Here is a 22987-nt window from a genome sequence, read left to right on the forward strand (position 1 = left end):
TCTCCACAAGACTATGGTCACTCACCTCCATACATACCTCTGCTCCCGTTACCTACATCTGGAGAGAGAGTACCATCAGACAGACACCATATTTAAATTGTCATCATTCAGGGTTGCCAGTGCAATAAGTGGGGCTTTCACCTGTGCAAGCGGAGACTCTGACACAGCCACTCTCTGTACAGTAGTACCAGATGCACAAGGGAACACCTGACCATCTGCAGAATATGACATCCCAGAAGTTCTACATTCCCCATCAAGAACATACTGGGGACATAACATGTTCAGCATAGGGTCAGACATTATCAATTGGGGACCAGGCCTCTCTGTCCCTATTTTACACCAGCGATCTCCAAATAATCAAGGGAAGATTCTGACGCCGGACTATCTGTACCAGGCTCCACAGTACCCCTGGTAACCAGCCTAATGGGTTCTGCTCTGGGAGGTAGAGGGATGGAAAGTGCGTGCCCTTTTCTAACAGCCTGGGACACTGCCCGCTGTCCCTCAGTAACCCCAATTTTTGGCACCTCTCTCCTGTATACATTATTGAAGAGTGTAACATACTCCTTTCCTGGCTCAGCCTCAAGGTAAGGTTGATAGGCCCTCGCCCTCAGAGGTTCTGCAGCTTCTTACTGTGGCTCTCTCTCAAGGGCTCCAGCCCTCCCTGGCTGCTCCCTGCCAGGACAGAGGGGAATTTGAATGGTATGACTTGCATCAGACTCTTTTCCAAACCTCTTGTTCATATTACCTCCTGGCACTTGTAAATGAGGATTATCCCCATTCATCTTATCCCCAGGTCTCATCCTGATTAAACACAACCTCACACTTTTTACATGGCTCTGGCTGAGCACCTTGCGGCTTCACAGGGTCATGGATCATTATAGTCAAATTAACCGTGGCCCTCATTCCGAGTTGTTCGCTCGCTAGCTGCTTTTAGCAGCATTGCATACACTAGGCCGCCGCCCTCTGGGAGTGTATCTTAGCTTAGCAGAATTGCGAACGAAAGATTAGCAGAACTGCTACTAAATAATTTGCTGCAGTTTCTGAGTAGCTCCAGACCTACTCCTAGACTGCGATCACCTCAGTCCGTTTAGTTCCTGGTTTGACGTCACAAACACGCCCTGCGTTCGGCCAGCCACTCCCCCTTTTTCTCCAGACACTCCTGCGTTTTTACCTGGCACGCCTGCGTTTTTTAGCACACTCCCGGAAAACGGACAGTTTCCGCCCAGAAACGCCCACTTCCTGTCAATCACACTACGATCACTCGAGCGATTAAAAAATGTCGCTCGAGCTTGTGTAAATCAGCTAAGTTTTGTGTGAAAGTACTTAGTGCATGCGCGCTGTGTACCATGCACATGCGCATTTGCTACCCAATCGCTGCGTTGCGAAAAACGGGAACGAGCGAACAACTCGGAATGACCACCCATATCATGTACAGCAGTGCCTATAAAATGCCCATCAATTTTTGACACTGATATGTTTGCCACATTCTTTGCTAAACTGAAAGCAGTTTATCATTACAACATGTACTGGAAAGAATGTGGTTAGCAAGTATAATTGCATAAGTAATGACATTACTTCTCATTAGCTGAACAGAGTGAAATCTCTGTCCACCTCTATCCCGGATTCTGTGCCTGCTTAGGGAATTTCATGTGCTATTTTCAGTAACCCTTCCCTATAGGCCAGGGGAACAACCAACTGTCTGCTAGGACCCTGATCCTCATGCACACCTGAGACATTGGGCTCATGATATAACAGTCCATTTTTAACAAAATCCATTCTGATTTATTTCCCAGGGTTGCTTCAGTGACTCGCTCCTGCACAGAGACAAAGCTAGGGTCAGTCTGTTGTCATGCCTTGAATGTCTCCCTGCTGAGTAGCTGATCAGTGTGGGGAAACAAGGCAGGTGATGGGCCCCCCTCCACAAGGACAGTATCTGAGCTTGCAACTTCTATAGGGAGGGAGGGGGGTCTCTTGCTAGTGAGCCATCCTCCACACTTGAAGGGGTTAAATCACAGCTTTTCTGGGCTGCCACCCTGCGTGTCATGACTGCTAGCACAGGAGTTGCCTGAGATACCTGGTTGCATACAGTATTCTCCCCAACCTGATAACAGTACATTTGCAGTATTATCTGGTAATGATACATCACACAACTCTACATTAGGACATGCATTGTGACACACAGGTCTGTAACACTCTTAACATCACCTACATTTGCATTAATGTAGTGCATATCAGCAGTGGTGACCTGAGGAAAAGAAGCGTTAGCTAGTAACACTGTATCATTAACATCATTTTCGCTTACATAGGCAGTGCACATTTTTCCAAGTTCAGTTCCCAGCCGTACAGTAGCAGATAAATTGTCTAGCACCCCAACATCCCGGGTTCCTCTTCCAACTCCCCATTCCAGGTACACCCGAGCCTTAGGTACCTCTGGGTGTTACCCATCCACACCTCCCACAGACACAATTTTCTTAACACTTAGGATGCAATATCTCAGTAGCAATGTCCCCACTGAGTATAGTTATCAGCAGTACCTTTTCCTAGTGTTGAACATGTGTAGGCTGGGTTGTTGCTTCTCCAACGTGTAAAAGAATGGGGTCTGTGGTAACTTGCAGCTCCAGCTACAGGCTGCCAGCCGGTTACATTCAGCTAGCTCCAACTGGTACCTGCGCTGCTTCCCACTCTGCAGCCTCTCGTTCAATAGTAGCAACCACTCTTGTATTGAACTGCTCTATAAGCTGCAGCAACACCACTTGGTCTGGCTTTTTCTCATACTTTTAGAACCATCTGTAAATATAGATCCAACTTTTAGGCAACTTCCATGGGCCTCATCCGTTCACATCAGAGTCCAACTTTACACTATTACTTTCTGCAGTAAGTAAAAGTCCAGCCACCGTTGTCATGATTCTGGGGCGGTGATTCTTCAGATACACCAATCTGAGAATGCTGCCTGTGACACCTTACTGATTACCTCAGCGTGTGTTATAAATCTACGCAGTAACTGGCACCAAAAGTATCAGTCGCTGCACCAGCCAGGCCAAGCGACTTTGAGGGACCACGCCTAGGGTGAGCTTCTGCTCTCACCTGCACACAAAATTATTAATACATAAAAATTAGGTTACATGAGCCTCTAGAGGCTTTGGTGTAAAAACACAACCAGATCTAAAATTAAGAGAATTTAATTTAAGTAAAAACTTCAAAGTTTATTGTTGCAGAATAAAGAAAGTTACAATAATATAGTAAATAGTCACACAAGTAATTGCAATCTCAAAAAATAAAAAGGGTAGAAAAAGGACCAACGCTCAGATCACCTGAATTGTCAACGCTGGATGAGTGAAGCCTCTCTGTATCCTGGACATTATAGAATCCAATCTCTCACTGGATGCCACCTCATGATGACAATTTGCAGCAAGAAATCCTCATACTTAACTACATGCTGCCGCTCATTAATTCAATAATTCGGAAGCCTAAACTTACACACAAATTTAGAATCCTGTTGTAGGGGGATTTCACAGGTGAAGAGATATGATGTATTCCCGGTATACGATAGCCAATTTTTCCTAAGGAATGAACACGCATATTCAGGGAGATAGTTGGACACAAACATTCCATTACCCTTTGCGTAATTATCTCTGACCTTAGTGACCAGGTTGTTTGAAGATTATACCTGAATGATACAGTCTTCCACCCCCCAAACATTTATGACTGGTACAGGATAAGAGTTCACTATCTGCTCAACATAAATTTCTCCTCCCATTTTATTGTTGGGGTCTGGTTAGATGCACTCCTGGGGAGAGCGATAACCTCTTAGCCCACTTGAAGTTATGTCAACAGTCCATTTACAACCTAGCAGAGGAGACCTGTTACATGCAGAATGACATGTAATTCAAGAAATAACATTTACCACACAGAAAAATAAGAATTTACTCACCGGTAATTCTATTTCTCGTAGTCCGTAGTGGATGCTGGGAACTCCGTAAGGACCATGGGGAATAGCGGGCTCCGAAGGAGGCTGGGCACTCTAGAAAGATCTTAGACTACCTGGTGTGCACTGGCTCCTCCCACTATGACCCTCCTCCAAGCCTCAGTTAGGTACTGTGCCCGGACGAGCGTACACAATAAGGAAGGATTTTGAATCCCGGGTAAGACTCATACCAGCCACACCAATCACACCGTACAACTCGTGATATGAAACACAGTTAACAGTATGAAACAATAGAGCCTCTCAACAGATGGCTCAACAATAACCCGATTTAGTTAACAATAACTATGTACAAGTATTGCAGATAAACCGCACTTGGGATGGGCGCCCAGCATCCACTACGGACTACGAGAAATAGAATTACCGGTGAGTAAATTCTTATTTTCTCTAACGTCCTAGTGGATGCTGGGAACTCCGTAAGGACCATGGGGATTATACCAAAGCTCCCAAACGGGCGGGAGAGTGCGGATGACTCTGCAGCACTGAATGAGAGAACTCCAGGTCCTCCTCAGCCAGGGTATCAAATTTGTAGAATTTTGCAAACGTGTTTGCCCCTGACCAAGTAGCTGCTCGGCAAAGTTGTAAAGCCGAGACCTCTCGGGCAGCCGCCCAAGATAAGCCCACCTTCCTTGTGGAATGGGCATTGACAGATTTTGGCTGTGGCAGGCCTGCCACAGTATGTGCAAGCTGAATTGTACTACAAATCCAACGAGCAATAGTCTGCTTAGAAGCAGGAGCACCCAGCTTGTTAGGTGCATATAGGATAAACAGCGAGTCAGATTTTCTGACTCTAGCCGTTCTGGAAACATATATTTTCAGTGCCCTGACAACGTCTAGCAACTTGGAGTCCTCCAAGTCCCTAGTAGCCTAGGCACCACAATAGGCTGGTTCAGGTGAAACGCTGACACCACCTTTGGGAGAAACTGGGGACGAGTCCTCAATTCTGCCCTATCCATATGGAAAATCAAATAAGGGCTTTTACAAGACAAAGCCGCCAACTTTGATACTCGCCTGGCAGAAGCCAAGGCCAATAACATAACCACCTTCCACGTGAGATATTTCAGATCCACGGTTTTTAGTGGTTCAAACCAATGTGATTTTAAGAAACTCAACACCACGTTGAGATCCCAAGGTGCCACAGGAGGCACAAACGGGGGCTGACTCTGCAGCACTCCTTTTATAAAATGTCTGAACTTCAGGTACTGAAGCTAGTTCTTTTTGAAAGAAAATCGACAGAGCCGAGATCTGTACCTTAATGGAACCCAATTTAAGGCCCATAGTCACTCCTGCTTGCAGGAAATGCAGAAATCGACCTAGTTGAAATTCCTCTGTTGGGGCCCTTTCGGCCTCACACCATGCAACATATTTTCGCCATATGCGGTGATAATGAGTTGCTGTAACCTCTTTCCTGGCTTTAGTAAGCGTAGGAATGACTTCCTCCGGAATGCCCTTTTCCTTCAGGATCCGGCGTTCAACCGCCATGCCGACAAACGCAGCCGCGGTAAGTCTTGGAACAGACAGGGCCCCTGCTGCTGCAGGTCCTGTCTGAGTGGCAGAGGCCATGGGTCCTCTGATATAAATTCTTGAAGTTCTGGGTACCAAGCTCTTCTTGGCCATCCACGAGTATCGTTCTTACTCCTCGCCTTCTTATTATTCTCAGTACCTTTGGTATGAGAGGCAGAGGGGAGAACACATAAACCGACTGGTACACCCACGGTGTTACCAGAGCGTCCATAGCTATCGCCTGAGGGTCCCTTGAGCCGGTGCAATATCTTTTATAGCTTTTTGTTGAGGCGGGACGCCATCATGTCCACCTGTGGCCTTTCCCAATGGTGTACAATCCTATTGGAAGACTTCTGGAGGAAGTCCCCATTCTCCCGGGTGGAGGTCGTGCCTGTTGAGAAGATCTGCTTCCCAGTTGTCCACTCCGGGAATGAACACTGCTGACAGTGCTAACACATGATTTTCCGCCTATCGGAGAATCCTTGTGGCTTCTGCCATCCTGCTTCTTGTGCCGCCCTGTTGGTTTACATGGGCGACTGCCGTGATGTTGTCTGATTGGATCAGTACCGGCTGGTTTTGAAGCAGAGGCCTTGCCGGCCTCAGGGCATTGTAAATGGCCCTCAGGTCCAGAATATTTATGTGTAGGGAAATAACCTGACTTGACCAAAGTCCCTGGAAATTTCTTCCCTGTGTGACTGCCTCCCAGCCTCAAAGGCTGGAATCCATGGTCACTAGGACCTAGTCCTGTATGCCGAACCTGCGGCCCTCTTGAAGATGGGCACTCTGCAGCCACCACAGTAGAGATACCCTGGTCCTTGGAGACAGGGTTATCAGCCTATGCATCGGAAGATGCGATCCGGACCACTTGTCCAACAGGTCCCTCTGAAAAGTTCTTGTATGGAACCTGCCTAATGGGATTGCTTCGTAGGAAGCTACCATTTTTCCCAGGACTCGCGTGCAATGATGCACCGCTACCTATTTTGGCTTCAGGAGGTCTCTGACTAGAGATGACAACTCCTTGGCTTTCTCCTCCGGGAGAAACACTATTTCTGGTTTATGTCCAGAACCATCCCCAGGAACAGTAGACGTGTCATAGGAACCAGCTGTGACTTTGGACTGTTTAGAATCCAACCATGCTGTTGTAGCACTTTCCAAAATAGTGCTACCCCGACTACCAACTGCTCCTTGGACCTCGCCCTTATAACGAGATTGTCCAAGTACGGGATAATTACAACTCCCTTTTTTTGAAGGAGTATCAACATTTCGGCCATTACCTTGATAAAACACCCTCGGTGCCATGTACAGTCCAAACGGCAGTGTCTGGACTTGGTAATGGTAATCCTGTACCACAAATCTGAGGTACTCCTGGCGAGGATGGTAAATGGGGACATGCAGGTAAGCATCCTTGATGTCCCAGGATACCATGTAATCCCCCTCGTCCAGGCTTGGAATAACCGCCCTGAGCGATTCCATCTTGAACTTGAATTTTTGTGTTCAAGGATTTTAAATATAAAATGGGTCACACCGAACCATGCGGTTTCGGTACCCCAACCCGTGTGGAATAGTAACCCCGTCCTTGTTGAAGTAGGGGCACCTTGAGTATTACCTGCTGGGAATACCGCTTATTAATTGCCTCTAGCACAGCCTCCCTGCCTGAGGGAGTTGTCAGCAAGGCATATTTTAGGAAACGGCTGGGGGGAGACATCTCGAATTCCAGCTTGTACCCCTGAAATACTACTTGAAAGAAACAGGGATCCACCTGTGAGCGAGCCCACTAATTGCTGAAATTTTTGAGACGGCCCCCCACCGTACCTGGCTACACCTGTGGAGCACCCGCGTCATGGTGTGGCCTCACAGGAGGCGGGGGAATAATCTTGATTCTGGGAACAGGCTGACTGGTGCAGCTTTTTTCCCTCTACCCTTGTCTCTGTACAGAAAGGAAGCGCCATTTGACCCGCTTGCTTTTCTGAAGCCGAAAGGACTGTACCTTTGTCTGTGAGGAAACCTGAGGTAAAATTATTTCTTCCCAGCAGTTGCTGTGGATACGAGGTCCCAGAGACCATCCCCAAATAATTCCTCACCCTTATAAGGCTCTCTATGCGCTTTTTAAGTCAGCATCACCTGTCCAGTGACAGGTCTCTAATACCCTCCTGACAGAATGGACATTACATTTATTTTGGATGCCAGCCGGCAAAATATCCCTCTGTGCATCCCCCATATATAAGACGACGTCTTTAATATGTTTTTATGTTTGCCAACTAGTATCCCTGTTTGACAGGGTCACCGACCACGCTGCAGCAGCACTATCTGCAGGTCTCAGTCTAGTACCTGAGTGTGTAAATACAGACTTCAGGATAGCCTCCTGTTTTTTATCAACAGGTACCTATTAAAGTGGCCGTATCCTAAGACGGCAGTGCCACCTTTTTTGACAAACGTGTGAGCGCCTTATCCACCCTAGGGGATATCTCCCAGCGTAACTTATCCACCTGGCGGGAAAGGGTACGCCATCAGTAACTTTTTATAAATTACCAGTTTCTTAACGGGGGAACCCACGCTTTCACACACTTCATTTATTCATCTGATGGGGGAACAAAACACTGCCTGTTTTTTCTCCCCAAACCTAAAACCCATTTTTAGAGGTGCTTGGGTTAAAGTCAGAAATGTATAACACATTGTTTATTGCCGGGATCACGTCACGGGTGTTCCTAGTGGATTGTGTATATGTCTCCACCTTGTCGACACTGGAGTCAGACTCCGTGTCGACATCTGTGTCTGCCATCTGAGAGAGCGGGCGTTTTTGAGCCCCTGATGGCCTTTGAGACGCCTGGGCAGGCGCGGGCTGCGAAGCCGGCTGTCCCACAGCTGTTACGTCATCCACCCTTTTATGTAAGGAGTTGACACTGTCGGTTAATACCTTTCACCTATCCATCCACTCTGGTGTCGGCCCCACAGGGGGCGACATCACATATATCGGCCTCTGTTCTGTCACCATATAAGCCTCCTCATTCAACATGTCGACACAGCCGTACCGACACACCGCAGACACACAGGGAATGCTCTAAACGAGGACAGGACCCACAAAAGCCCTTTGGGGGGACAGAGTAAGAGTATGCCAGCACACACCAGAGCGCTATATATATATATATATATATATATATATATATACACACATACAGGGACTAACTGAGTTATGTCCCTAATAGCTTTTATATAATATACTGTATACAGTGCCAATTTTAATGCCCCCCCTCTCTTTTCCCTCTTATTGTACTGTAGAATTGCAGGGAAGAGCCAGGGAGCTTCCCTCCAGCCGAGCTGTGAGGGAAAAATGGCGCCAGTGTGCTGAGGAGATAGGCTCCGCCCCTTTTTCGCGGCCTATTCTCCCGTTTTTTATGGAATTCTGGCAGGGGTATTTACCTCATATATAGCCCCTGGGGCCATATATTGAGGTATTTTAGCCAGCCAAGGTGTTTTTATTGCTGCCTCAGGGCGCCCCCCCCAGCGCCCTGCACCCTCAGTGACCGGAGTGTGAAGTGTGTGAGAGGAGCAATGGCGCACAGCTGCAGTGCTGTGCGCTACCTTGGTGAAGACAGAGTCTTCATGCCGCCGATTTTCCGGACCATCTTCTTGCTTCTGGCTCTGTAAGGGGGATGGCGGCGCGGCTCCGGGACCGAACATCAAGGCTGGGCCTGCGGTCGATCCCTCTGGAGCTAATGGTGTCCAGTAGCCTAAGAAGCCCAATCCGGCTGCAAGCAGGCGAGTTCGCTTCTTCTCCCCTTAGTCCCTCGCTGCAGTGAGCCTGTTGCCAGCAGGTCTCACTGAAATTAACAAATTCTAAGACTATAACTTTCTAAGAGCTCAGGAGAGCCCCTAGTGTGCATCCAACCTCGGCCGGGCACGAAATCTAACTGAGGCTTGGAGGAGGGTCATAGTGGGAGGAGCCAGTGCACACCAGGTAGTCTAAGATCTTTCTAGAGTGCCCAGCCTCCTTCGGAGCCCGCTATTCCCCATGGTCCTTACGGAGTTCCCAGCATCCACTAGGACGTTAGAGAAATACAATGATACCACATGCAATTTGAGAAATACCAAATTCTGGAATCCGATCATGTGATGGATCCTGACAATAAACAAAATAATTTAATAAAGAAATACTTTAGTTCTACAATCAAAAAACTGAAACATTTATTTAGATCAGTTTTTATTCAACAAACATAGAAACAGACTTTGACAGCAGATAAGAACCACTTGGCCCATCTAGTCCGCCCTTTTATTTAACCATATTTTTATCTCAAACCTTATTTGATCCTTATTTCTTTGTAAGGATATCCTTATGTCTATCCCATGCATGTTTAAATTGCTCTACTGTCTTAGCCTCTACCACCTCTGATGGGAGGCTATTCCACTTGTCCACTACCCTTTCTGTGAAGTAATTTTCTTCATATTTCTCTTGAACCTCCCCCCTCCAGTCTCAGTGCATGTCCTCGTGTCCTATTGCTTCTCTTCATATGCAGAATGTTTCCCTCCTGGACTTTGTTAAAACCCTTGATTTGAAAGTTTCTATCATATCCCCCCTTTCCCTTCTGTGCTCCATACTATACATATTGAGATTTTTTTAGGCTTTCTGGGTATGTTTTGTGATGTAGGCCATGCACCATTTTAGTTGCGCTCTTTTGTACAGTCTCTAATGTATTAATATCCTTCTGAAGATATGGCCTCCAGAATTGAACACAGTATTCTAGATGAGGCCGTACCAATGACCTATACAGTGACATTACTTTTCTTTGTGCTGCTGAGCCCTCTCCCAATGCAACGAAGCATCTGAGTAGTCTTTCTCATTGCTTTGTCACATTGCTTACCTGCCTTTAAGTCACCTGAAATAGTGACTCCTAGATCCCTTTCCTCCTCAGTAGTTTCCAGTATAGTGCCATTAATACTATATTCAGCCCTTGGATTTTTGAGAGCCAAGTGCATGATTTTGCATTTTTGGGTATTAAACTGTAATTGCCACAATCTTGACCATTCCTCTAGTCTACCTAGATCCTCAGTCATTTGTTTTACCCCACCTGGTGTGTCTACCCTGTTGCATACCTTTGTGTCATCGGCAGAAAGGCATACGTTCCCTTTAATGCCATTTGCAATGTCACCAATAAATATATTAAAAAAGCACTGGTCCAAGTACAGATCCCTGGGGTACTCCACTGGTAACATTTCCCTCCTGTGAATGCACTCCATTTACCACAACTCTGTTTTCTATCCTGCAACCAAGATCTTATCCATTCAATAACCCTAGTATTCAATCCCAACTTTCCAAGTTTATTTAGCAGTCTGCGATGTGGAACAGTATAGTATAGATAAGCTATATCCATGGCTCCACCTTTATCCATCACTTTAGTCACACAGTCAAAAAAGTCAATACGATTTGATCTCCCCCCCAGTGAATCCATGCTGATTGGGATCCTGTAAATTGCTGGATTTGAGATAATCTACAACTCTTTAAGAGTGTTTCCATCAATTTCCCTACTACTGATGTAAGACACACTGGTCTGTAGTTGTTTGCCTCTTTCTTGCTTCCACTTTTGTGCAGTGGGACTACATTTGCTCTTTTCCAGTCCTCTGGAATTACTCCTGTAGCTAATGACTGGTTGAATAATTCTGTCAATGGTGCTACCAGCACCTCTTAAAGTTCTTTTAGTATCCTTGGATGTATCCCATCTGGCCCCATAGATTTGTCCACTTTCAGCTTTGAGAGTTCTGTTAGGACCTTCTCCTCTGTAAATGTACTTGTTTCATTTTCTTGAATATCCCGGCAAGTTAGCTGTGGCCCCTTCCCCTCTCTTTTAAGTGTTATGAGGACAGTTGCTAGCAATATGTTTTTTTTGCAGATATTATATGAACACGGTCCTTAGTCTACAAGCAGGACAGATCTGTCTGAGTTATATCACCATGTACTATGTCATAGCATTGTGTGTATTTTTACTATACTAGTTTAAAAAAAAGTTTAGGATCTTTATTATTAGCCTGGTACACAATGTGCTCTCCTTGGGACTTATATTGGATCAATATATTTTGTTCTTACTTTCTACTTTGGGACTTATTTAATAACATGGTGTGAAAAGCAAGGATAAGCTGTAACCCACAGCAACCAGATATCAGCTATTAGCTATCTAGTGTCAGCAGGCTAACAAATGTTGTAATGATCAGTTACTATGGGATACAGGTGACCAGTTTCTTAGTTGCACCATTTAACAATATAATACATAGGGGTATATTCAATTGTTTGAAAAGTCAGTTGGGTGCATGTTTTATCCTATCTAATAGACAGACACCCAACCGATTTTTCAAGCATTTAAATCCCCCCCTTAGTATTCAAAATAGCGCGAGATAAGGCAGCAATAAATGTGTCAGGGAAAGAATAAAAAGGTATGAGAGCAGAGGTGTCCTGTAGGGTGACATGACAATGTGCAGGGTTTCTGTAGAAATATCCAATACTCCTAGCACTGCCAGTCCTAGAAGGAATCCCTTAGAGGAGATGCTGGAACGCTCTACTGGATAGAATGCTCTTTCCTCTACTAGTCCCAGCACCTGGGCGAGAACGGCTGCATATTACAGAGCTCAGTAAAGGCAGCACCATTGTCTATTATAATGCAATTCTAGGGTCTCATTAAGCTTGGATCACTAAATTGCAAATCGGCCAATCAGCAGACTGTGCATGCACTGTGAATGCATTAGCCGCGTGCGAAGGCTAAAATGCTATCGCAGCCTCAGTGAAATGCGATCGCAAAGTGATTGATGGAAGGGTCATTCGGGGGTGTTAACATGGCATTTGGGGGGAGTGGTTGGGAACATGCAGGCATGTCATGGACATTTTTGCGGAGTATCTGACTAGCTGCAATTGCTGCAAATAAACACATGGCACGAATGTGTCTGCAATTACATTATTATGAGTACGGCGTGGGTCAACTGCCAACGGTACTCCGTTTCTACGTATGGATTGCAATTTTGCAAATGCATACAATTGCATCAGTGGGCATCTTTGACCTTACAGGGAGACTCTTCACATGCCCTTTTTAGCAGTAGTAGTTTTGAGACAATTGCAATTTCAGTCTCAATAGTGATCCATGCTGAGTAAGGCCGCTAGTTCCCAACAATTAGCCTGTCCCAGATGGAAAATGCCCTCAAGTCCACTTGTCAGACCTCTCTGTCTTTATCTAAACTGATTTAAATAAAACACTTGCCACATTCAGAAAATTAATTGAAACTCCCTGGGCTGCATATTGTAGTGATACCGACTCATGAAACACATGAAACATTCAGTAACTCAGGGTGACTCCCCATGTGATTAATAAGCGTTTTCTTTGTCTTGAAACAGTTGTTGCATTCAGAGCATTTAAATGGTTTTTCTCCTGTGTGAATAATCTGATGTCTAACAACACTAGACAATTGTGTAAAAGACTTGCTACATTCAGAACATTTAAATGGCTTCTCTCCTGTGTGAGTTTTCTGATGTGAAACAAGTTGCCACTTGAAAGAAAAACACTTGCTACATTCAGAGCATTTAAATGGTTTTTCTCCTTTGTGAAGCCTCTGATGTCTAACAAAACTAGACAATTGTGTAAAACACTTGCTGCAAGCAGAACATTTAAATGGTTTCTCTCCTGTGTGAATCATCTGATGTGAAAGAAGTTGCCGCTCGGAAGAAAGACACTTGCTACATTCAGAGCATTTAAATGGTTTTTCTCCTGTGTGAATCCTCTGATGACGCACAAGATGTGGCTGGAGGGTAAAACACTTGCTGCATTCAGAACATTTAAATGGTTTCTCTCCTGTATGAATCCTTTGATGCCTTTCACGTTGTCGCTTGCAGGTAAAACACTTAATGCATTCAGAACATTTAAATGGTTTCACTCCTGTGTGACTCATCTGATGTCTAATGAGATGTACCTTACGAGCAAAACACTTGCTACACTCAGAACATGTAAATGGTTTCTCTCCTGTGTGAATCCTCTGATGTATAACAAGATGTGTCTTTTTGGTAAAACCCTTGCTGCATTCAGAGCATTTAAATGGTTTCACTCCTGTGTGACTCCTCTGATGTGTAACAAGATGTGACTTACTGGAAAAACATTTGCTGCATTCAGAGCAGTTAAATGGTTTCTCTCCTGTGTGACTCCTCAGATGTCCAACAAGTTGCATATTAGTGGTAAAACATTTGTTACATTCAGAACATGTAAATGGCTTCACTCCTGTGTGACTCCTCTGATGTATAGCAAGATGTGACTTTTGGGTAAAACGCTTGCTGCATTCAGTACATGTAAATGGGCTCTCTCCTGTGTGACTCATCTGATGCTTCAGAAGCTGTGATTTACGTGTAAAGCCTTTGTCACACTCAGAACACAGATGTGGTTTCTCTGCTGCATGTCTAATCTGATGTATAACAAGAGATGTCTTCTGGATAAAACACTTGCTACAGTGAGAACATGTAAATGGTTTCTCTCCTGTGCGACTCATCTGATGTATGAGAAGCTCTGATTTACGTGTAAAGCATTTGTCACACTCAAAACACAGATGTGGTTTCTCTTCTATGAAACTCATCCTGTATTAGGTGAGAAACAAATGAGTTGAATGTTTCTTCTGTACAGAAAATAAGAGCAGCTTTTGTGATCGACCCCTCCAGATGTGTAAGAAGAAATTCCGTAATTAGTTGGCTTGATCAGAGAACAATTTCCATTTCTATAACGTCTTCTACTATTCTTAGTGGGTATCTTGCTTAATTGTCCTGTAAGAAAGCGGATATGTAAAAGCGTAAAGGTTAGCAGGGTCATTATATTTTCATGGCAAAAATGTTATATTGCATACGGAACATGGGGGCAGATGTATTCACCTAGAGAAGACATAAGGAAGTGATAAACCAGTGATAAATGCACCAGCCAATTAGCTCCAATATGTAAATTAACAGTTAAACGCACAAGCCAATCAGCTCTTATCACTGATTTATTACTTCCTTATGCCTTCAGGTTAATACATCTGCCCTATAAACGTATAATATGCACGTGTCTGGCTGTGTATGTGAGCGTTTATGTCAGTCTAAGTGTATCAGGACTGTATATACAATGGGAAAAATACTAACCTCATACAGAGTAATATACTCTCAAAATGAAGGGAAACGGGGAAGGAATTATGAGGACCTCTGTACAAGTAGTAGTTAGTATATCTTATACTCAACAAGAAAAGATAATGCCGTTGACTATAATCCACCAAAGTTTCTACATATAAAAAGAAAACCCTATACAGGGTCAAGTCACATTATTATGACCACAAGCTAATAACCAGAGTAACCGCCATGTGCAGCACGGACAGCAGCTAGACTGGATGAACTGTCATTTTAGACACACGTCTGGTATCAATCGGGATCAATTTGACAGGGAATTTCAGCCTTGTAGCATGTCGGTCAACTCTCATGCACCTTGGTAATGTCAGGTCTCTGGGTTTTGTCTGTCCCCGGTGGGGGCACTAGTGGGTCAGTGTTGGTGCGATGTACAAAGCGGAGAGGCAATATGAAAGTCCGGCGCATAAGCGCTGATGTTTATTACACAGGTATCACAGAGTAGATGGTATAGCAGTGAATGATAAACTGAAACCAGGCAATAAAGTAACAGTGATTGGTAATTGAATCCAAAACAACTGAAAAGTCTCTTGCAACAGAAATATAAAGTGACTTGATGCTGAATGTAAATGAAATAAACAGAACTCCGGTAAAACTTGAAAAACACACAGTCACTGTATAGCAAAGTCCTTATGGCCGCACTAGGCCCAAGCAGGAGACAGTCTCTATGAAATGAGATGAAATACTTGCAGAGATGCACAGATGGTATGCAATTAGCAGTGCACAGGTAGTAATGAATGCAACACCTGAGGAGAGTCTCTTACTGCTTGATGAGCTGGTAACAGGCTGTGGATGAAGTCTGCAGAAAACAGGAGAGCTGAAGTGAGATGAGATGACAGGAGGTAACCACGGGGAATCGCTGGAAACAGGAACACAGGAGTCCGGAGAACAAGGCACACCGTATGTGACTCGTTGTCTGAGGCAATGTGAGTGAGCCACGGACTGGGAGTTATACCCATGGCTCTGCAGTGATTGGTCACTGAACTCTGGGTGGAGACACAGTGCAGGATTGCACACCAGGATCAGCTGAGTGCAGGAGTCATGGCAACGACCACACAGGCAGGACGCCCGCACACAGCAGAATGCACACAGGACCGGACTCAGGGGTACTCAGCAATGCGGAAGATGACGCTTGCGGTCTATACACACATGTAGCCGCGACTGGGACCATGACCTCCGGAGGCCTGCACACCAGCGCGCTGGTAGGTGAGACGTAGCAGAGCGCCGATTCCTGACAGTACCCCCTACTTTATGGGTGGGCACCGAACACCCACGAGGCTTGGCAGGGAAGAGTCTGTGGAAGGCTTGAACCAACCGTGGAGCATGGACATCCGTGGCGTTTACCCAACTCCTCTTCAGGACCATATCCAGACCAGTCAATCAGGTATTGCAAATTACCATAACGATGTCGAGAGTCTAAGATCTTTTCCACCTCGTATTCCACGCCCCGATGAGTTTGTACCTTTGGAGCTGCTGGAAGCGTTCTCTGGAAACGATTGAGAATTAGTGGTCTGAGGAGAGAAATATGGAATGAGTTGGGAACTTTCAAAAAAGCAGGCAGTTTTAACTTATAAGCCACTGGGTTAATAACATTTTCCACCGGGAATGGCCCAATAAACCGTGGAGCAAATTTCATTGATGGAACTCTGAGACGGAGATTTCGGGTAGATAACCAGACTTTGTCGCCCGGTTTTAAACTAGGAACTGCTCGTCTCTTTCGATCAGCAAATATCTTATACCGTTGAGAAACTTTTTTAAGAGATAAATGAATCTTCTTCCAAATTTGAGCGAACCGCTGAAGAGCAGAAGCAGCCGCAGGCACATCTATGACGGGTAACTCTTGGAAATCAGGTACTCTAGGATGCTGTCCATAAACTGCGAAAAAAGGAGTTGTATCTGTAGAAGTATGATAACGAAAATTATGAGCAAACTCTGCCCAGGGCAATAATTCTACCCAGTCATCCTGTGAAGAAGAAATTTACAGTCTCAAATAGGTCTCAAGCTCTTGATTTACCCTCTCTGTCTGCCCATTTGTTTGAGGGTGATAGGCCGTAGAGAATTTCAGTTTTACTTGTAGCACTGAACACAGAGCCCTCCAGAACTTGGCCACAAATTGTACACCTCGGTCAGATATAATTTCTGTTGGAAGTCCATGTAACCTAAATATTTCGTGACAAAACAACTGTGCCAATTTTGGAGCAGAGGGTAACCCCATGAGTGGAATGAAGTGCGCCATTTTTGAGAACCTATCGACTACTACCCAGATGGTGTCATACCCTTTGGATGGAGGGAGATCTGAAATAAAATCCATCGATAAGTGAGACCAAGGGCGCCTGGGAATGGAATTGGGTAACAATTGGCCTGCGGGAGCCTGACGAGAAACTTTATGCTGAGCACATTTGGGACATGAAGCTATAAATTCTTGAATATCTGTTTTCATTCGAGGCCACCAATACGTTTGGGACAGGAACTTAAAAGTCTTGAGAACCCCAGGGTGACCATTAAATTTGGACGTATGAGCCCAGGACAGGAGATTTGAACGGAGCTCTGGAGAGACAAACATCTTGCCTGGAGGTGGAACTTGCGACACCCCTGTAGCTGCGAAAACCACAGGATTTAATACTGGTCGAGCAGCCTGTTCTGAAGACTCCTCATTTGAGCTCATAGAGTGAGACAAAGCATCTGCTTTAACGGTTTTGTGAGCCAGGCCTAAACATTAACTTAAAGTCAAAACGGGATAAGAATAGGGCCCACCTTGCTTGCCGAGGATTCAGGCACTGTGCAGCTTTCAGGTAAAGAAGGTTCTTGTGATCCGTGTAGATGGTAATAGGGAATCTCGTACCCTCCAGCAGATACCTCCATTCTTCAAGGGCCAATTTGATTGCCAACAGTTCCTGGTCACCGATGGTATAGTTAATTTCAGCGGGTGAGAACCTACGAGAGAAAAACCCACAGGGGTGAGTCTTACCATCAACGCCCACCTGGGACAGGACTGCGCCCACGCCAACCGTTGAGGCATCTACTTCCAGGATGAAGGCCTTATTGACATCCGGCTGTTGTAACACAGGAGCTGAAATAAAAGCTTGTTTAATTTTATGAAAAGCAGACAGTGCAGCGTCAGACCATTGGGAAGGATTCCCCCCTTTCCGGGTAAGGCAGGTGATTGGAGCTATTAACGTGGAGAAGCCTTTAATAAACTTTCTGTAGTAATTAGCAAAGCCTATGAAACGTTGAACTGACTTGAGTGTTGTTGGAAGAGCCCAGCTCTCTATAGCTTCCAGTTTAGCTGGGTCCATTTGAAGATCTGTTCCGGAAATAATGTATCCCAAGAAAGATAATGAAGAAGCTTCAAATGTGCATTTGGACAGCTTGCCATACAGATGATTCTGTCGAAGACGTCGAAGAACCTCTTACTTGTTGGCGATGAGAAACTAAATCACGAGAGAATATCAAGATGTCATCGAGGTAAACTACCACACATTTATACAGGAGATCTCTGAATACTTCGTTGACAAAGTTTTGAAACACGGCCGGGGCGTTACTCAAGCCGAAGGGCATCACTAGATATTCATAGTGGCCGTCACGAGTATTGAAGGCGGTTTTCCACTCATCACCACTTCGAATCCTAATAAGATTATAAGCCCTGCGAAGATCCAGTTTCGTGAAGATGGACGCACCTCTAACTCTGTCGAACAACTCTGTGATGAGAGGTAACGGGTAGCTATTTTTAATCGTGATGTCATTTAAACCCCGATAATCGATACAGGGACGAAGTCCTCCAGCTTTCTTCTTGACGAAGAAGAATCCAGCACCAGCTGGGGAAGGAGGATGGAAGGATGAACCCTTTCTGTAAATTTTCTTTAATGTATACACTCATTGCTTGGGTCTCTGGAACTGAAAGAGGGTATGTACGCCCTCTAGGCGGCTTACTCCCTGGAACCAAATCAATGGGACAATCCCACTCTCGATGGGGAGGCAAGACATCCGCTGCTTTCTCACTGAAGACGTCAGTGAATTCCTGATAGGTCTCCGGAAGGCCAGACTGAGACTTTACACTTGAAGACTTGATTGGAAGTACTTGAGCCAGACATGACTGATGACAAGAGGAACTCCATGCTGTTAACTGTAATGTAGACCAGTCAAATTGCGGATTGTGCAATTGAAGCCAAGGCATACCCAGTACGATCTCATAGCCAGCTTTAGGTATAACCAGGAACTCAATAAGCTCGGAATGCAGGAAGCCTACTCCCAGAACCACTGGCTTGGTTTGCAGAATGATGGAACCTTCAGGAATACGGCTTCCGTCCACAGCAGTGAGATATACTGGACGACACAGTTTAGACACTGGGAGATGAAGTCTATCCACTGCAGCTTGTGTGATAAAATTCCCAGCAGCACCACAATCCACTAAGGCGGACAGAGACTGGAGTCCATCTGGCATTTCCAAAGTGACAGGTAATGTAAGGTCTTGAAAAGAAGGAGCTTTATTCAAGGTCCCTAACTTGACTCCTCCTCTGGCGTTTCCCGACCGAGCAGGACAGGAACCAATCAGATGACCAGCAGCAGCACAATAGAGACACAGTCTTTCCTTTAATCTTCTGGACCGCTCCTCAGGTGTTAAACGAAACTTGTTTACCTGCATGGGTTCATCAGCAATAATAGGTAGAGACTGTACAGGAGGCATAGCTCGGTGTTTGCGAAGATCACCTCGAGAGCGTTCACTGGCTCGCTCGCGTAAACGTAGATCCAACTTGACGCATAGGGAAATTAGAGCTTCCAGTTGCTCTGGTAAGTCTCGGGTAGTCAACTCATCCTTTATGCGGTCAGAGAGACCATGCCAGAAGGCGGCAACCAATGCCTGGTTGTTCCACTTCACCTCTGATGCCAATGTCTGGAACTGGATAACGTACTGACCCACAGTACGTGTTCCCTGGCGGATCTGAAGGAGGTCTGAAGAAGCAGAGGTCGTACGCCCAGGTTCGTCAAAGATGCGTCGGAATGTGGCAACAAACTCTGTATAGTTGTTCAGCAAAGCATCTGCTCGCTCCCACAGCGGAGAGACCCAGTTCAGGGCAGAGCCGGCTAAAAGAGAAATATAAGCAACCTTTGTTCTAGGTGTTGGAAAGTTCTGTGGTTGCAATTCAAAATGAACCTCGCATTGATTCAAAAATCCACGACACATCTTAGCATTACCATCAAATTTACTTGGAGTAGGTAGATGGATGTGAGACATTGGAACAGGAGCAACTGGAGAGCTAGAAACTGTGGAACTAGGAACAGGAGCAGACACTGATGAGGACACTGCAACAGTCATTTCCAACGTCAGCTTCTTCAGAGTATCTAAGCGAGAAGACATTTCTTGCAGAAATTGTATAATCTGCTGCTGCGCAGCCTCTTGACCATCTAGTCGTGACACTAAGCCTTGGAGTGTCCCTGACCCCACACTCTGACCACCGTCCGGGTCCATGGGCCTCAGACAAACTGTCAGGTCTCTGGGTTTTGTCTGTCCCCGGTGGGGGCACTAGTGGGTCAGTGTTGGTGCGATGTACAAAGCTTAGAGGCAATATGAAAGTCCGGCGCATAAGCGCTGATGTTTATTACACAGGTATCACAGAGTAGATGGTATAGCAGTGAATGATAAACTGAAACCAGGCAATAAAGTAACAGTGATTGGTAATTGAACCAAAACAACTGAAAAGTCTCTTGCAACAGAAATATAAAGTGACTTGATGCTGAATGTAAATGAAATAAACAGAACTCCGGTAAAACTTGAAAAACACACAGTCACTGTATAGCAAAGTCCTTATGGCCGCACTAGGCCCAAGCATGAGACAGTCTCTATGCAATGAGATGAAATACTTGCAGAGATGCACAGATGGTATGCAATTAGCAGTGCACAGGTAGTAATGAATGCAACACCTGAGGAGAGTCTCTTACTGCTTGATGAGCTGGTAACAGGCTGTGGATGAAGTCTGCAGAAAACAGGAGAGCTGAAGTGAGATGAGATGACAGGAGGTAACCACGGGGAATCGCTGGAAACAGGAACACAGGAGTCCGGAGAACAAGGCACACCGTATGTGACTCGTTGTCTGAGGCAATGTGAGTGAGCCACGGATTGGGAGTTATACCCATGGCTCTGCAGTGATTGGTCACTGAACTCTGGGTGGAGACAGTGCAGGATTGCACACCAGGATCAGCTGAGTGCAGGAGTCATGGCAACGACCACACAGGCAGGACGCCCGCACACAGCAGAATGCACACAGGACCGGACTCGGGGGTACTCAGCAATGCGGAAGATGACGCTTGCGGTCTATACACACATGTAGCCGCGACTGGGACCATGACCTCCGGAGGCCTGCACACCAGCGCGCTGGTAGGTGACGTAGCAGAGCGCGGATTCCTGACAGGTAACCAGCATTCACCTCTCACATCAATGGCACATGGTGCACCGCACATCAGTTATTCACAATGGTGCCATTTGTTCAGTCACGATACACCTTCACCACAACAGCACGCAAACAGTTCACAAACTGCGCTGTGTCAGAAATACTGCCAGCCTTGTCTTGAAAGCCAATAATCATCCCTTTTTGCAACTTGGAAAAAAATTGCCCCTTTTACCCATGAAAGCATCTAGTGACATGTGCAGACAGCCCATCACACACCTTATATACCCACCAAGCCAGCACATGACCCAAGACGTACTTCATGGGCTGCTTGCTGCAGGCATCAAACGTAGGAGGTGGTGATAATAATGTGAATCGTCCGTGTATCATATACAGAAGAAAAAAAAGTCATATTTGGTGCACTGTGAATAAACTAACCTTTATGGAGTTTCTTATAAAATAGTATATAAAAACTAGACCAGTAAAATATGAAAGCATAAAGATGTGTGAATAAAAAAAAAAAAAGTGCTAAAATTTTTTTAAAAGACCCACTGTGTTTATTTGTATTATTGTATTAAATGTTCAAAGCCGATTAATATTTCACTTAAAATAAGATTTTAAACCTACCAGTAAATCTTTTTCTCGTAGTCCGTAGAGGATGCTGGGACTCCGTAAGGACCATGGGGATAGACGGGCTCTGCAGGAGACATGGACACTTTAAGAAAGACTTTGGATCTGGTTGTACACTAGCTCCTCCCTCTATGCCCCTCCTCCAGACCTCAGTTAGAGAAACTGTGCCCAGAGGAGATGGACAGTACGAGGAAAGGATTTTAGTTAATCCAAGGGCAAGATTCATACCAGCCACACCGTACAACTTGTGATATACTACCTAGTTAACAGTATGAAAAAACATAGCATCGGTCCAAAACCGATGAAACTATAACATAACCCTTATGTAAGCAATAACTATATAAAAGTCTTGCAGAAGTAGTCCGCACTTGGGACGGGCGCCCAGCATCCTCTACAGACTACGAGAAAAAGATTTACCGGTAGGTTTAAAATCTTATTTTCTCTAACGTCCTAGAGGATGCTGGGGACTCCGTAAGGACCATGGGGATTATACCAAAGCTCCCAAACGGGCGGGAGAGTGCAGATGACTCTGCAGCACCGATTGAGCAAACAGGAGGTCCTCCTCAGCCAGGGTATCAAACTTATAGAATTTTGCAAAGGTGTTTGAACCCAACCAAGTAGCAGCTCGGCACAGCTGTAGTGCCGAGACACCTCGGCAGCCGCCCAAGAAGAACCCACCTTCCTAGTGGAATGGGCCTTAACCGATTTTGGTAACGGCAATCCTGCCGTAGAATGAGCCTGCTGAATCGTGTTACAGATCCAGCTAGCAATAGACTGCTTTGAAGCGGGAGCGCCAACCTTGTTGGCTGCATACAGGACAAACAGTGCTTCTGTCTTCCTGACTCTAGCCGTTCTGACCACATAAATTTTCAAAGCCCTGACCACATCAAGGGACACGGAATCCTCCAAGTCACGCGTATCCACAGGCACGAAAGGTAACACCACTTTAGGTAGGAATTGAGGACGAGTCCGCAATTCCACCCTATCCATATGGAAAACCAGATAGGGGCTTTTATGTGATAAAGCCGCTAATTCCGAAACTCGCCTAGCCGAAGCCAAGGCTAACAACATGACCACATTCCAAGTGAGATATTTCAACTCCACCGTTTTAAAGTGTTTCAAACCAATGTGACTTAAGGAAATTTAACACCACGTTAAGGTCCCAAGGCGCCACCGGAGGTACAAAAGGAGGCTGAATATGCAGTACTCCCTTCACAAACGTCTGTACTTCTGGGAGAGAGGCCAATTCCTTTTGAAAGAAAATGGATAAGGCCGAAATCTGAACCTTAATAGATCCTAATTTTAGGCCTAAATTCACTCCAGTTT

The 22987-nt window shown here is 45.4% G+C and overlaps 1 protein-coding gene across 1 annotated transcript in view; it reads right to left on the bottom strand.

Moving 5' to 3' along the window:
* Positions 1–22987, bottom strand: part of LOC134936175 (oocyte zinc finger protein XlCOF7.1-like) — a 216182-nt gene that overhangs the window by 155352 nt on the left and 37843 nt on the right. The window contains exon 2 of the mRNA XM_063931106.1: positions 12873–14261. Within this exon, the coding sequence (XP_063787176.1) occupies positions 12873–14077 (1205 nt within the window). The 5' untranslated portion in view covers positions 14078–14261. The remainder of the gene's footprint in view (positions 1–12872; positions 14262–22987) is intronic.

Source organism: Pseudophryne corroboree, chromosome 6, assembly GCF_028390025.1.
Source record: "Pseudophryne corroboree isolate aPseCor3 chromosome 6, aPseCor3.hap2, whole genome shotgun sequence".
Lineage (NCBI taxonomy): Eukaryota > Metazoa > Chordata > Amphibia > Anura > Myobatrachidae > Pseudophryne > Pseudophryne corroboree.